Source organism: Aedes aegypti, chromosome 2, assembly GCF_002204515.2.
Source record: "Aedes aegypti strain LVP_AGWG chromosome 2, AaegL5.0 Primary Assembly, whole genome shotgun sequence".
NCBI classification, from domain to species: Eukaryota; Metazoa; Arthropoda; class Insecta; order Diptera; family Culicidae; genus Aedes; species Aedes aegypti.
Window position 1 is genome coordinate 64,431,866 of NC_035108.1, and position 15,313 is coordinate 64,447,178.

The 15,313-nt window shown below is 35.9% G+C and overlaps 1 protein-coding gene across 1 annotated transcript; it reads left to right on the top strand.

Moving 5' to 3' along the window:
• Positions 1-8,691: 8,691 nt before the first annotated feature.
• LOC5566343 (SAC3 domain-containing protein 1) lies at positions 8,692-13,907 on the top strand. The gene is made up of 4 exons (XM_001650689.2): positions 8,692-8,960; positions 12,390-12,569; positions 12,626-13,478; positions 13,667-13,907. The coding sequence occupies exons 1-4, from the start codon at positions 8,902-8,904 to the stop codon at positions 13,751-13,753; spliced, it is 1,179 nt and encodes a 392-aa protein (XP_001650739.2). The 5' UTR covers positions 8,692-8,901; the 3' UTR covers positions 13,754-13,907.
• Positions 13,908-15,313: the final 1,406 nt, after the last annotated feature.

Genomic DNA, 15,313 nt, shown 5'->3' on the forward strand with positions numbered 1-15,313 from the left:
ATACCAGTGCTTTCATCACTATCGCTCATACAGTTTTTTTTTGTTAATTTACGTTTGTTTTCATGCACATATATGGAACACCAAAATAAACGTGAATTCAAACGACCAACCTCTTATTTTGAAATTGAATGCACTTCGAATTAACATTATCTTGTAACTTTTTGTTTTAACCAAAAACAATGACGCTACATGATGATGTAATCATTCATGGTTTGATTTATTTTTACGGTAGTCATCATCAATTCACATTATATTGAAATTTAAATATTTTTATCTGTGAATGAAATAAAAAAACACATCAACTGGTTTATTATCTAGTAATTCTTAAAAAAAAAATGCAAAATGTTCCTAAAGATGTTCTTTCTGAAAAAAAAATCTATTTTACAATCATCCAAGGCGTGCAGTTCAAAAAGAGCCTGGAAAATATACCCCAGCTTCATAAACCATGAAGCATGATAACAGCATTATATATGTACATAAATGGAGCAGTCATTTGATGCCTCACTGCTCTATATACGCACATAATGCCAATATATTGCTGGAAATGGCGAAATAGCCCGCCATTATTATGCTAAGATGTAATCATGCTTTTCTGTATCACTAATGCCAATATTTTTCACGTTCAGTCAAGCAGCTGGTACAAGAGTTGAAATGAACGAATAATGTTATAATAAATGAATTTCAAATAATAAGAAAATATAAAACGAAATGGTTCAGAGTATCTCTCTGTATTATACATTCATTACTCTTGACGTTTTTATCTTTATTACAATTGCTACATTTTGAGCTTAGATATGTAATGATGAAAATTACTCATTTTCGTCTCGAACCATTAACATCAGTGATATTGGAAAAGGTCCTCAATTTTTTTTAATCTACATTTTATTAAACAACACGACAAAGCTTGTCCTTGTTACTACTTCGGCAAATTTTCTCGCTCAAATAACGGCTTAGTCATATATCAACTTTAAATTTCAAAATAAGTCAAAATTAATAAGTCCTTAACACTCTTGATCATGTTTGACGTTCACTTCGCAGGCGAATTTCAACTGCACGGAGAAAACCAAGAACCCATATTTGAGTATTTTTTAACTTATTTTTGAGTTATTTTTCTCTTCCTATTTCATTCGTTCCGTCTATTGTTGTCAGAGAGCGAAGAGCAAAACAACCCAAAACCCGAACCTTTGTGCGTTACCTCGAATTCGAGTAAGTGGCATAGTACTGGAAGTTGAGTAATTTGATCTGCCGATTGAGTAAAATGAAGTTAGCCAGTAGGTACTTTTTCACATGGCTGCAAATGAAAACAACTTCTACCCCATCAACTCAAAATTAACCCCCCGAATCGAGTGGAAGTTCACTTTTGAGTACTTCATTTACTCCGTGTGGGGTTTTACTTCTTACACAGTGGTAACACTGGAGTTGTTCCTACCTGACATTTCGGCAGGGACACGGAAAACAAAATATACTCAAAATTTGAGTTTAAACAAAGGTGTGTGAAAAAACGGAAAAAAAAATCTTATTATTACTGTTTTCAATGTATTCGAATCCTCTGAGCAGAATCTCAGTAGAGAAACAAAAAAGTAGTTTGGAGTACCTTGTACTTTTTGATTCCGCTCTAATTGCTTATCTTTGACAGATACGCGTATTTCCACCACAGTGAGGATCCGCTCGTTGGGGGTTCGCTACAAGGAATGACTCGATTGTTGAATGCTTGCTGGTTGGAAAATAATCCAACAAAAAAGCACTCGCATGTCAAGATGTCAAACTGACTTTGACGTCTAAGTACCCCGCATTGAAGTCTCCATATATAGAACAAATGTGTATGTATATGTGCGTTTCGTGACGTTTTGCGCTCCAGATGCGTTAGTCTGGAGCATTTCCACCTGCTGTCGGTCGTTCCAATCAACAGGTCGGATTCGCTAGATGGAAGGCAGTCGTGCTCCAACCGGCGAATCCCCGCTGTACCACTTGTAGCCTTCTTAAGCGTCAGCTACTCGTATCCCAATCTCCACCCCAAAATATTTTTTTTTTCTAGAGCTTAACCTACGAAAAACACTAGAAAATTGAGTAAACACGTGTTTCTGGACTGAACTTAAGCGTTTGGTACTGAAATCTAAACAGAGCTTTAAACCCCTTCTATAAACGTCCTGCTCCTTTGTCCCTTCGGCCACAAAAGATGAATATGAGCCTATGCATGCTATAAAATGTTTGACTTTTACTGTGCGCGCTGTTTTCAAGTTGACTGAGAGAAAGAGAACGAGACAGCACCAGCATACGCACTGTAAAAGTCGAAAGAACAATAGAATTTATGGCACGTGCAGGGTTGGGGGAAAAAGATGCCAATTTAAGCCATAATTTTTCCACAACAAAAATTTTGCCATTAGAATTGTTTCACGAGCGACGTTCAGCAATAAAGTCTTCAATGCCAAAATAAATTGTCTTATTGCAAGTCTATTCTCTTAAATCAGTTTGAAGCAAGCAGTGCAAAGGTAAAAAGGTAATAATGAAAGATTATTTACCAAGCCTATTTTAACAGAAGCACAAAAATATCGATTTCTTATGCAAATAACGAAGAAAGTGAATGTTTATACGACTTTAAATGATGATAGCAATTACACCACATGCTTCACCTAGGCAATCATTCGATAAACAAAAAAATGGGACCTCTTTTGAGTTTTAATCCATGTGTTTAATACATTTCAATAATAACTGCTCTATGTATTGCTGTGTACGTTTGAAATGCAAATATCAAATGCGGGAACACCAAACGCGGTAAGATTTTCAACAAGGAAGGCGAAGTCAAAATTTAATTTTCTTGGCTAGGTTGGCGGTGATATGCTTCATGGTTGCTAAGTATACTTTGTGTTACCGCATTTGAAGCTCAATTAGACTGGATTTGCACGTCAGACGCAAACAGCAATATGTTACTGATTGCTAGGAAATAGTACAATTTGTCTTCTTTATTGTCCAAAAACGAGCATTTCAACTAAAAATGTTAAAAATTTATTCGGATCCATTAGAGAATTGTAGTCCAATAACAACTTTATGGATACATTTTTCACCAACTTGAAAAGCTCCAACAGGCATGGCATAGTATGACAAATATTCATCAAATTTTTAAGATCTAAAAAAATCAACCTAGAAATGGAACTTATTATACGCATATTTGTTACTATGCGGTACATTCATATTAAAAGCCTCATAATTCATTGCTACGTACTGCCTTTCTTCAGTAGCAACTTGTTTCGACCACCACTGTTACATTTCACTCGTCGTTCTGTTGCTATTCCGAGTATTTTTTCTCCCAGCCTCTAGTTGACTTACTTCACTGAAATGCGATTACGTTTGAAGACCTCCTTCCAATGGTGCAATGTATGCTTCCTCGACTTGTTTTCCAGTATACAAGCACGGAAAGTGTAGTAGTTGGTTGGTTGGTTCAAGTTTACGTTCTTGCTGCTGATGAACTTGCAAATTTGATACTGAACCGAACGAAACAAGATCTACACGGTCGGATTGAGTCATCGTCAACTAACTTCGCAGTTTGCCGCAAGAACGATACCTGCTCTCTATAGGATTGAAAAGATGCATTCGGCTGTTATCTCAGAATAGTTTATCAGGCGTAATCAGACTCAATCTCAACAAAAGCGAAACTGTTTGCCTGTGTTAGAAATTTGCACCAGCAAACAAATCCGTAGACGATCGCCAAATCTTGCAAAGTTCGTGAAATGATCCCGACTCACGTGAAGTCATGAAGATTAGTCCTTATCGCGTTTCAGAGAAGAACAAGAACCGGCAACATGAGTTTCTAGATCACTATGCTTCAATGTTGTGTAATGCCTCTCTGTAGCCAAGTGACCAATTTTTCCGTTATCAGTTTTTTTTTTTTTTTGGGAGCGTGTCTTGTTTGAGAAACGTCATCATCCTGGACAAATCTAGAGGTGCAACGAATCAGGTCACCGAACTTAGCAAAATTAATATTCTCATGCAAAGGTTTTCACAATTTTGAGGCTCATTTATTTCATTATAAACATTTTGAATGTTGCAATTTCCAGTATTTAGTATTGCAACACTGGGAACCTTGCGTTGATATACAAACATGGCATAGGAAGACTTTAAAAGCCACTGACTGTTTGTCGCTATGCAAAATCTGCAATTAATTTTGAAAATGCTAGCTCGTGTGTAATTTTCCATTTGAAGATAAGACCATCGGCTTCTTGTGGATGTTTGTAAACAATAATCCCGTTTTAGGACGACCTTATGACTTCGTTAATTTTAAATTGATTGAACTGATTTGTTGTATACAAAGTGGTCCTTTCTATATTCATTTGTGTAGCTACATTGTGTAGGTATCGCCGAATAATTATTATTTCTCAATTGAATTCGAAGTACGATCAAAGCAAGCGATGAAAAACATCACATCAGTATCGTTTCATAATTGGCAATGGTCACAAGTGGTAACAAGCTTGATAAGTAACAGCAAAAATAAAACCCGTTTTTCTCGCTCATTTACCATTGGGGGTAGCTTGGTGTTTTAGTTAACTGACATGACAAACAATTGCCTGACACCCTTTAGCATTAACTAACCATAAACCACCCCCCCTCCTCCTGGTTTGGAGCTTGCTTAGATAGTTTCTCATGCACTGCTATCCCCCCGACATCATCAGGGCTGTAGCGGAAAGATGATAAACAGACTCTCATAATGTGTTGCAGATCATGATAAGTGCAGAGCGATAAGTGAGAGATACTCTCATTTTTCTCATAATTCAACCCAGGCGTAGCTAGAACTTTTTTTTCTGCAGGAGGCCTAGGAGGAGGGGGGAGAGCTATAAAATTCTTGTTTCAAAGAAAGAATGTCAATAATAAATGCAACAATCATGATTTCATAAATATCGTAGTTTGCATAGATTTGTATTGCAAAAATTGTTTAGTGTATGTGCCTCATATCGCTCAGATAGCATCATTGATATTAGCAATTTCCAATTATCACAATTGAAAAATATTCATTATTTGTCTAATCCACTAGGAAAGTCCTTCAAAAATTCTTCCAAAGAAGTCACGAAGCATTCTCCTTGTTATTCTTCCACCACTTTTTTAGTTATTCAACTATTTGTTGTTAAGAGATTCCTCTGAGAATTCCTACGAGGATTTCATCATATTTAATTTTTGTAATGTAATTTTCCATTGCTTTCTCATAGGTTTCATTTACCAATTTTCACTTATTCCAAAAGAAAATTATGCCCGGGAGTAGTAGTTTTTGATCAACAGCTTTTTCCATTAGCTTTTAAACGCTTTCTGATCTTACCCGAAAATTACACTAACTAAGATGGAAGATAGAAGATAGAAGATAGAAGATAGAAGATAGAAGATAGAAGATAGAAGATAGAAATAGAAGATAGAAGATAGAAGATAGAAGATAGAAGATAGAAGATAGAAGATAGAAGATAGAAGATAGAAGATAGAAGATAGAAGATAGAAGATAGAAGATAGAAGATAGAAGATAGAAGATAGAGATAGAAGATAGAAGATAGAAGATAGAAGATAGAAGATAGAAGATAGAAGATAGAAGATAGAAGATAGAAGATAGAAGATAGAAGATAGAAGATAGAAGATAGAAGATAGAAGATAGAAGATAGAAGATAGAAGATAGAAGATAGAAGATAGAAGATAGAAGATAGAAGATAGAAGATAGAAGATAGAAGATAGAAGATAGAAGATAGAAGATAGAAGATAGAAGATAGAAGATAGAAGATAGAAGATAGAAGATAGAAGATGAAGATGGAAGATAGAAGATAGAAGATAGAAGAGAGAAGATAGAAGAAGAGGATAGAAGATAGAAGATAGAAGATGGAAGATAGAAGATAGAAGATAGAAGATAGAAGATAGAAGATAGAAGATAGAAGATAGAAGATAGAAGATAGAAGATAGAAGATAGAAGATAGAAGATAGAAGATAGAAGATAGAAGATAGAATAGAAGATAGAAGATAGAAGATAGAAGATAGAAGATAGAAGATAGAAGATAGAAGATAGAATAGAAGATAGAAGATAGAAAGATAGAAGATAGAAGATAGAAGATAGAAGATAGAAGATAGAAGATAGAAGATAGAAGATAGAAGATAGAAGATAGAAGATAGAAGATAGAAGATAGAAGATAGAAGATAGAAGATAGAAGATAGAAGATAGAAGATAGAAGATAGAGATAGAAGATAGAAGATAGAAGATAGAAGATAGAAGATAGAAGATAGAAGATAGAAGATAGAAGATAGAAGATAGAAGATAGAAGATAGAAGATAGTAGAAGATAGAAGATAGAAGATAGAAGATAGAAGATAGAAGATAGAAGATAGAAGATAGAAGATAGAAGATAGAAGATAGAAGATAGAAGATAGAAGATAGAAGATAGAAGATAGAAGATAGAAGATAGAAGATAGAGGATAGAGGATAGACGATAGAAGATAGAATATAGAAACACGACTGAAATCGATATTTCTATATATTGAAATTTCGATCATCTACAAACCTGTTGTTGAAGAAAACAAACTTGTCTACGACTTTTGAAAATTTATGAATATTTTTTTTTAGAAAAGAAGCAGAATTCTTTTAGGTCGGAAATAAGTGCTTTTTCCCTATGATTAGAAAACCATAAAACTCAATCATAGTGAACGCAAGATGAATGATTGTTCGCTTGATTATTATCGGATTATTATGATATCTCATTGAACGAACAATTTACAATGGGAAAACCTCACTGTTGAACTGAATTGAGTTACCGTTAAGTCACCAGACACCGTACGGCCTCCATTCACCGTGCACATATATAAATTCCTACAGAATATTCATACTATTTTCACAAATTATTCTTTTGTCAGCAAAATAAGATAAACCTGATGAAATGAAGTAGTTTTTGTCACAAAGCATTTTGAAAACCTAGTTTATGTAGTCAAAATCATGTGAGTTCTGTTTGATAATGAGATTTTTCAACAATCTTAGTAAAAACGCCAAAAATTCACATTTTTCATTTTAACGTTAGAGTATGAAACTTTTCAAAATTTCAACTAGTTTTTACTGTGGATACTATTAGTAAGATGTATTACGTCGTATGAGCAATGATATTTTATGCAAATTACAATTAGCACGGTGTATGGATCCTTTTCAATTTATAGAGTTCCTATCATCGTGCATTAGAGTAAAAGACATGAAATTATTCAGTAACATTAGATTTATTGTTATGTCGTCATTAAACTACTTCTTATTTAGTTTTTTAAGTGAATATGGAATGGTTTGGACAATGCAGTCAAACCTCATATAACGATTTTAATGAAAAAAATTAATTTAACCAATTTTTAAACTTTCTATGGTTTTTATTTTAAATGAAGCTTCAAATACTCTTAAAAATGAGTGCGCACACCACTAGCAACCAGCAACATAGTTGCTCCATCAACAACGTTTCTTCAAGATACAAAATTTAATCATGACGAAAACTTTACGCACGGTGAATGGTGCACTAGTGTGCACGGTAAATGGTGACATAGAACGGTCGTACGAGGTGACCTTAACATGACATTTTCAAACATAATTTTTGAGTATTTTTCGTTATGCATCTCTAGTTTTAGATTTTTCCCTGAATTGTAATATAAACGCTTCAAATTATTTGGAAAAGTTATATAATTTTTTGAAGTGCATTTTTTTCTTAAATGCACGGTGAATGGTAGCTTGACGGTAAATTTGCGCAAAATCTGCTCGTGCCACTCATTTAAATGACAAATTTATAAAAAAAAAAATGTGTACACCACGGTTCTTGATGAATCAAAGAAAATGAACTGTCGAAATTTATTATGAGCTAGACGCAAACGCGGGCGATATTCTCTGATTTTGTGTTACTTTCATACCTTTTCGCGTAATATAATTTTAGAGTGTTGAATCTGAGTAGCAATTTATTAGCATGCTTGTAACGGTACAACTGAGAGACGAACTACCAGATGTCGCCTAGCGCGGCCAAAAGATTCGACTGAAATGTTAATAGCTTCGTAAATTAATACTTGAAGCAAAGCCGAAATAAAGATGTTCATGGCCTTTTTAGTTGACCACAAATTTTATGGTGCGTGAGGTAATAGAGTATAATCTAGAATACCGTGATAAGTGTACTGTGCTTTGTCTAACTCGGGTACTTCTAGTAGTAACAAGGTATCACATGTAGTACTAGGAGTGGTACCCATTCTTAGCCCGATTATTTCGTCTTTGTTTGCAATGAATGCAGCAATATAAAGGCTTAGATAGGGCAATACTTCAGTGAACATTTTTCTATGTTGTAGCTTAATTTTGTGCGTAAACTTTGTTTTCCACATAAACACTTCAATAAATTCAGTTGAATTTTAACGTTTAATACATTCAATTTATGTTGTCTAAATGGGGAGCTCGTCCAAACGAATGTACACAAATTCTAAACCATCAGCAGTAGGACGTTAAGGACAATCTTTTCTTAATAATTGCGTTGTTTAATAATGTGAAATTTTTTGGAATGCTCATATCATAAATTTTCCTAGGATTTATCTCGAATAAGAAAGTAGTCGAAGATTTTCACAAACATTGTATTTGTTTTCTTAAATATTTAATGCATAGTTTCATAAGCAACCCTCTTTCTTTAGATTACGTATTATAATAATGATGTATATAGAGGTGTCACACACAAACAAGCTATCCGCTCGAAGCAGTGGAAGTTAAAAATTAACTTTGCGTTTTCTCTGTATCATACTTCTCCTGTTTCCTCACCTTAATTTTTATTCATCTTGCAAACAAACAGCTGATCAGTGACAGATCCCATCGATTGATTGTAAACAAATTCCTTGCGTGTTCCGGTTGCTTTGGACGAATTTGGTGACTTTCGACCTCGCAACAATTCTTAAAATGGAATCCTTCATCCGTGGAAGTTGCGAATCGATGTGCCCAAAAGCCGAAATAGAAATGTGAGTATTATTTTTATTAATTGATGGGTTTTTTATGTCTGTGATGGGTCAAAAATGTAGAGTGAACGTTTGTTTTGGTGTTTTTGTGAAGAAGACTGTTCAAGTTCATATTACACTGGTTTACAAATTTGGTGATCACTCCTCAGTTATGAAGAAATGTTCTTAGACGTCAAACGCTGAGTTGAGTAACGTATACTTATGGAATTTAGTTACATCCACATAAATTAATATAAATTAGAATACAACCAGGCTTGATAGAAATTCCTCTGCGATGCAAAGAGGAGGCGATTTTGCCGTTTTTCTGAGGAGAAAAAAATAAACTCAAAATTTTCAACACAGATCCTCAAACGATTCGAGTGAGAGTGCAGAAAAATGCGAGGATTTTTTCAGGCACTCTCTCTCTCTCGTTGCGATGCTCACCATCACTCACACTTCAAACAAACTCTCGAGTCTGCCGCCCGACCAGACAGTCCTCGGGGAGTTGTGAGAGCACCCTTTTTTGATGGAATTTTACTCGTTTTTTTTTTGTGCTGCATCTTCCTCGCTCATTTTTCGTTGCCTCTCTGCTTAGCATTTTTTCGCTCCCTCGCAAAGAGGCAAAGGCAGCACGCTGCTCTAGAGTAAGTCACCGAACTCTGATGATGTTGAGGAGAATTATCAAGCCTGAATACAACTAAGGGATTTCTGATTTTCCATGACAAGCTTCATTTTTATCCCAAATAGCGGGTCATATTAACGTTCAACGCTCCGTCATTAAAATCATTGTCATCATCGAAACTTCAAAACTAAAAATATTTCGATGAAAATGTGTTCACTGTGTTTCGGTTGGATAATATTATGCGTTGCAAGAAAAATTTTGATTCCTGGAAAATCCAGAACGATTCACCTGAACATTTTCCACGAAAGCCATCGTAGTGACCCCTGTTTTTGCATAATTTGCACTTTAGACTTTGAGTAGTTTCTGTCACGTGCAACGAAATAAATGCTGCGAATACCTCTGTTAAGAGATTTGGAAAATAAACTGTTCAATCTAATTCAAATTGACCAGATGATCAGAAACCAGATCAGTAATTCAATGTCTGGATCGACAGTTACTCAATAATCAATTCAAACAAAATAGTATATTTATGTAGGTATGCTGCTTGCCTTCCATACCCTTTTAGAGGCACTACTCAGAACATATTTTTGACGCTTTCACAAATTGATTAACGTTGTAAAGAATTTGGGATCAGATTTCAATGGCCTTGAAATCAAAACTGAAATGGCAATCAGGGGTCTACAAGAAAAATCTTCCGTGATTGTCTCATCATTATGTTTACTTGCTGAGAAAAAAAAAACTGCAGTGTTACTGAGGTTCATTTGCTCTATGCGGAGATTGTTCGCTGCGCGTTATTTCCGCGAAGGAATCCAAATGTTTAAATTTCCCCGCAATAGAGTACAGTGAACACATTTTCCTGTTAATTTTATTGATTTTGAACGAAAAAACTGATTTTGAAAATTTTGAAATCAATGACGGATCCTGCCCCCTTAAGTCTTTACAACGTTGTCCTTTCGACGTTTTGTAATGTGAATCTTCCTTAAAGATTTTTCTATGGAGCGATAACTATGGGTTGATTGTAAGACACCAGTTTTAAATACTTATGTCTAATAGAAAATCGACTGTATAATTCGATATAATATGATTTTGTGCTTTTTATTGACAAATATTGGCTAACGTTTGAACGGGAATTGAGTAATGTTTACGGGATTAAACGATTGTCGGTTTTCGTCCAACTTTTTTTTTTAAATTTAATTTGAAGTTTCGTTGAGCATCTTATCCAGCTTTCATGATTAATAATTTTGAACCTTTTCGGAGCATCGGGAGAAAATTATAACTAATTGGACATGAGCCTATTAAAGAGCTTCAAAGTTTACAACAAGTTCCTCGTGAGAATCTTAAGGTAACACAAGTCTCTCTAAGCTATGCTTTCGTCTCATTCTATTACAGGCAGTGTTGTAAGCAATCAGGGTAGTTGACACGTTTTCGCTGATATTCGGCAGCGCTTCCCTTAAAAATTCTCAACACGAGCGATCAAACTAATGTCGAAAAGAAAAATGTCAATTGATTGCCACTGACTTCGATAGCTTTGTTAGAAAGCGTTATGTTTTTGTTTGTTTATGTTTTGCTTTCACTGTATGTGTGTTACATTCGACATAACAGGCAAGATCAAACTATTCATGTTTTTTATGATCCGATGTCTGAATTCTACGCAAAATTTATGATTTATGCAAATATCATCGTGTCATACGACCAGGTCCGTCCCACTCGGGCTCAGATTGGGTACCACTTCTAGTACTGCATTTGGTCCCTCGGTAGTGCAAAAGGTACCCAAGTTTGACAGATCGCAGTACACTTTCCTCGGCATTCTAGATTACCTTATGAGCCATACAATTTTGGGCAACTGCAAGGGGCATGGGGGTCTTTAATTTGTCTTTGATACGACATTCAATTGACACTTTTTTGTGTTTGTCGACGTTCATTCTAATGCTCGTGCTATGACTGCTGACCATGGCTATGAAATGAACGTAGTGCAAAGTGTCGAATGTTTACAGCACTGATTACAGGTCGGACTCGATTATCCTGAAACTCGATTATCCGGGGACTCGATTATCCGGGATTCGATTATCCGGAATTTGTTATTTGATGTTCTTTTTTTTAATTTTTATGCATAAATCTGAAATAATTTAGTAGTGCATTATACAATATGAATGGTTTTGCAGTTTAGAACGTATTTGAGAAAAAAAGGGTTTAAAAAAGTGGAGTTTTGTGTATGCCGGTCAAAATTTTTATTTTTTGTAAAGACCCCTAAAAAGTGGAGTTTTGTGTATGCCGGTCAAAATTTTTATTTTTTGTAAAGACCCCTACTGTTCCTAGACAAAATTCTGGCTACGCCACCACATCATATAAATATAATAACGAAAAAAGATAATATCAAAGTTCTTTTGTCAAAGATTGTATTTGTTTTTCTTAGTGATTTGATTATCCGGAGTGAAAAACAATCGATACTCCGGATAATCGAGTCCGACCTGTAATAATCATTAGAACTTTGAAGATGCAGATCTTGTGTATGAGTGGACAACTTAAGCTGGATATTAGAGAGATAAATGAAAAACAAAGAGAACCATATGATCTAAACATTTTCTTGCTGTATACTGCTCTACGTTTATGTTTTTAAACAAGAAAAGAAGCGTCAATATTCCAAGAAGTTGTTGGGCGATCCAAAACGTCCGTAAACGTGTTTTGATTCAACCTAATTTTTTAAATATCTGAACCTTAAACCACTGACAACGCTTGTAGACTTTCTGGCATGTATTCCAGGATTTATACTCACCTATGTACATTTTAAACGAAACTTCCTTCAGCTACTTATCCGCAGACATTTCTTACAGGCGAACTCGGGAGAAAATGCTTCACTTCTACGAGTTGAAACCCGGCAGTCGGACGGAACCAGTGGAACGGTTGGTCGTGAAGGAATTTGCTCGATCGGCTGCGGGAGTCAGACGTCCCAAGCATTGGGAGATACGGACAGTGGCCGCTTTGAAACGCACCGTGGAGTATCTGCTGACTGAGTGAGATGATTTTGATCAAACGTTTTACAGCATATTTTAAGTTTAGTTACTTTCAGAATTGTGCAAGACGATCGTCGATCGTACAACTTCCGGTACGAGTTCATCTTCGATCGACTGAGAGCAGTTCGGCAGGAAGTAGTCATGCAGAACCTATCAGCGAAAGACACTCTGGACATTCTGGAACCGATTGTTTGCTTCTTATCATACAGTGCCTACCAGTTATGTGAATCTCACATAAGTGAATTTGACCCACAAATTTGCAATACTCACCTGCAGGAATGTCTCAAAAAGGTCCTCCGTTCTTACGATGAACTGGAACAGGAGTCACCTTCCTACAACCAGAATCGTAGAATTCGAATGGAAGCCCTTTACCTAGCTTTTAACTTAGGAAGCAGTGAGGCCCTGACTCGAGGAATCAACCTTCCCAAACACATTCGGAAGCGTCTTTCCTTGCAACTGTCCATGAACATCGAATACCTGCGGCATAACTATCATCGGGTGCTCATATCTCTTCAAAAGCTCCCCCCTCTGGAAGCTGCTCTGGCCGCCCTGAAAATCCCAACTATTCGCCAACAGTTGCTGCTCCGGTTCTCGTCCGCATTTCAGAGCAAGGTTCTGTCCGTTCCACTCGAGTGGATCGGTCACGTTCTGATGTATCAACGGCGAGAGCACCCCTCACTGATCGAAGACTGCCAATACTACAACCTTCAGCTGGTTCACGTTGATAAACCTCCACCGGATCAATCGACCGTAGCGAACTCCCCTCCCACGGAAACTCCCAAAGATTCTTGGTGGGATGATAGCGACGACGAAGGAAAGGATCGCAAGCTGTCAACTGCCATCAGCAGCGTGCTCACTGGGCGATCGGTGAAATTTGAGAAGGCCCGATTCGATTCCAGCAAACCGGTGGTAAGTCTAATGTGTCCGTTCCCTAGTAGATTCAGTCCAAGTCGCGAATCGTAACCGTGCACAGCTACGGACGGACCGATTGACTAACGGCGCCCGAGTCCCTTCTTATTATCTTACAAATTGCTTGCTTCAATTGATTAATTCAATCTCGTTAAATCTGCGTTTTCTTTTCTCGGGCAATCGTGCAGGTTCAACCGCGGCGGGTGGAGTTTGTCGATCGGAAACTGAGTGCGGTGACGTCGATTCCGGCGCTGTTGATGGACGGGAAGTGTTAGGTTTGGGACTGAAGAGAAGCATGAAACAACTCTCACCATGTGATATACTGGAAACTGGAAAAGATCTCACTCCAAGTGCAGTTTTAGTTTGCATGATCGCAAGAGATGAATCACTAACGATATAAGTTTTAAAATACATCATAAGTACAGAATACTCGACCAGAATTTAAATTAAGAAAGAAATTATAATTAGATTTTGTGAAGTTGAGTGGGGTTTTGGAAATGAGCATGATAAGCATACAACAGTTTTCATTTTCAAAATAAGGTAAGTAAAACATGACATAAATACATAGAATTTTATGATTGGGTAAACAAAATAATAAACTACCATATTATTGTAATTTATAATGAACGAGATTGATCTTCATTTAGATTTGAACCATTTTTATTCTTTGAAATTTGATATATGGTGAGCTTTTAGTTTTGATGGATATAATGCACTAGTGCACAATTTAAGCTAAATAGGAATGTTCAGTATAAAAAATATGTCGTTCCGTGAATTACACTAAATGATTCACTTCAATTGAAATTTTAGGGAAAACATCAGAGGGGTTTGTGACGTTATCTACGCCATATTATTTGTTGCATGTTGATAGTTTCCGATTTCAATTCCGTGACGATCCATGATTTCTTCATAATGTAGATATTCTTGACTTTTCAGATTTTATATGCCATCGTAGCCACAAATAGGCAGCCGAATCCTATTCTTGGCACTTTTGATCCACTACGGCAGTAAGGACTGTTCATTTTATAAAGTGGACACCTTGTTTATGCTATATCTTTTTATATATTGATAAAATCGTAATCGGTTTTCTGTGCATCAGTCAACTATTATTCTACAAGTCATGAAAATATAAAAACTTACAAAATGCTTTTGATTGAAGAACTAAGGAGTCGTCCATAAATGACGTAGCATTTTAGGGGGGAGGGGGGTATTAACGAATTTGTGACGATGTGTGACGAGGGGGAGGAAGGGGTCCCAACTAGTGGACGTAGCTTTTTGAATCATGTCGGTAAAAATAGTAGCGCTAAAAAAATCATTGACAAACTGTTTTTATAACTTTTTTTGTTTGAGTTTTTAAACGGGTTTCAATATGGGTTTCAGCTTCGAAAAAAAAAGGCAGTGACATTATTTTTACATCATCTGAAAGCTTTTTATCTTGGTTTTGTAGGAAAAATATGAAAACTAAGAAAACTCATATTTTTGTATTTATTATCGCTTGTGCCACTATAGGTACACATGTGCCTATTGTAGCACTATTTCTCATTTCTGTTCCTATAGTGGACCTAGCTTCACGGCGTAGGCAAAATACAAATAAGAGTCGTGTTTTTACAAAACTTTTTTATTTTTATTTTAAAGAATGGATCAAAACCTTCCGATTGATATAACAAAGTTCTTAATTCATCAATTAGTTTGTTTAATAAAAACATAGTTTCTCTTAGTAGTGCTACTATAGGAACAATTGGTTTACTATAGGTGCAAGCAGGGATGAGAAATGTACTGTAGCAAACATTTACCACCACGACATTCACATTTTTCTACACGACCATCAAAATTCA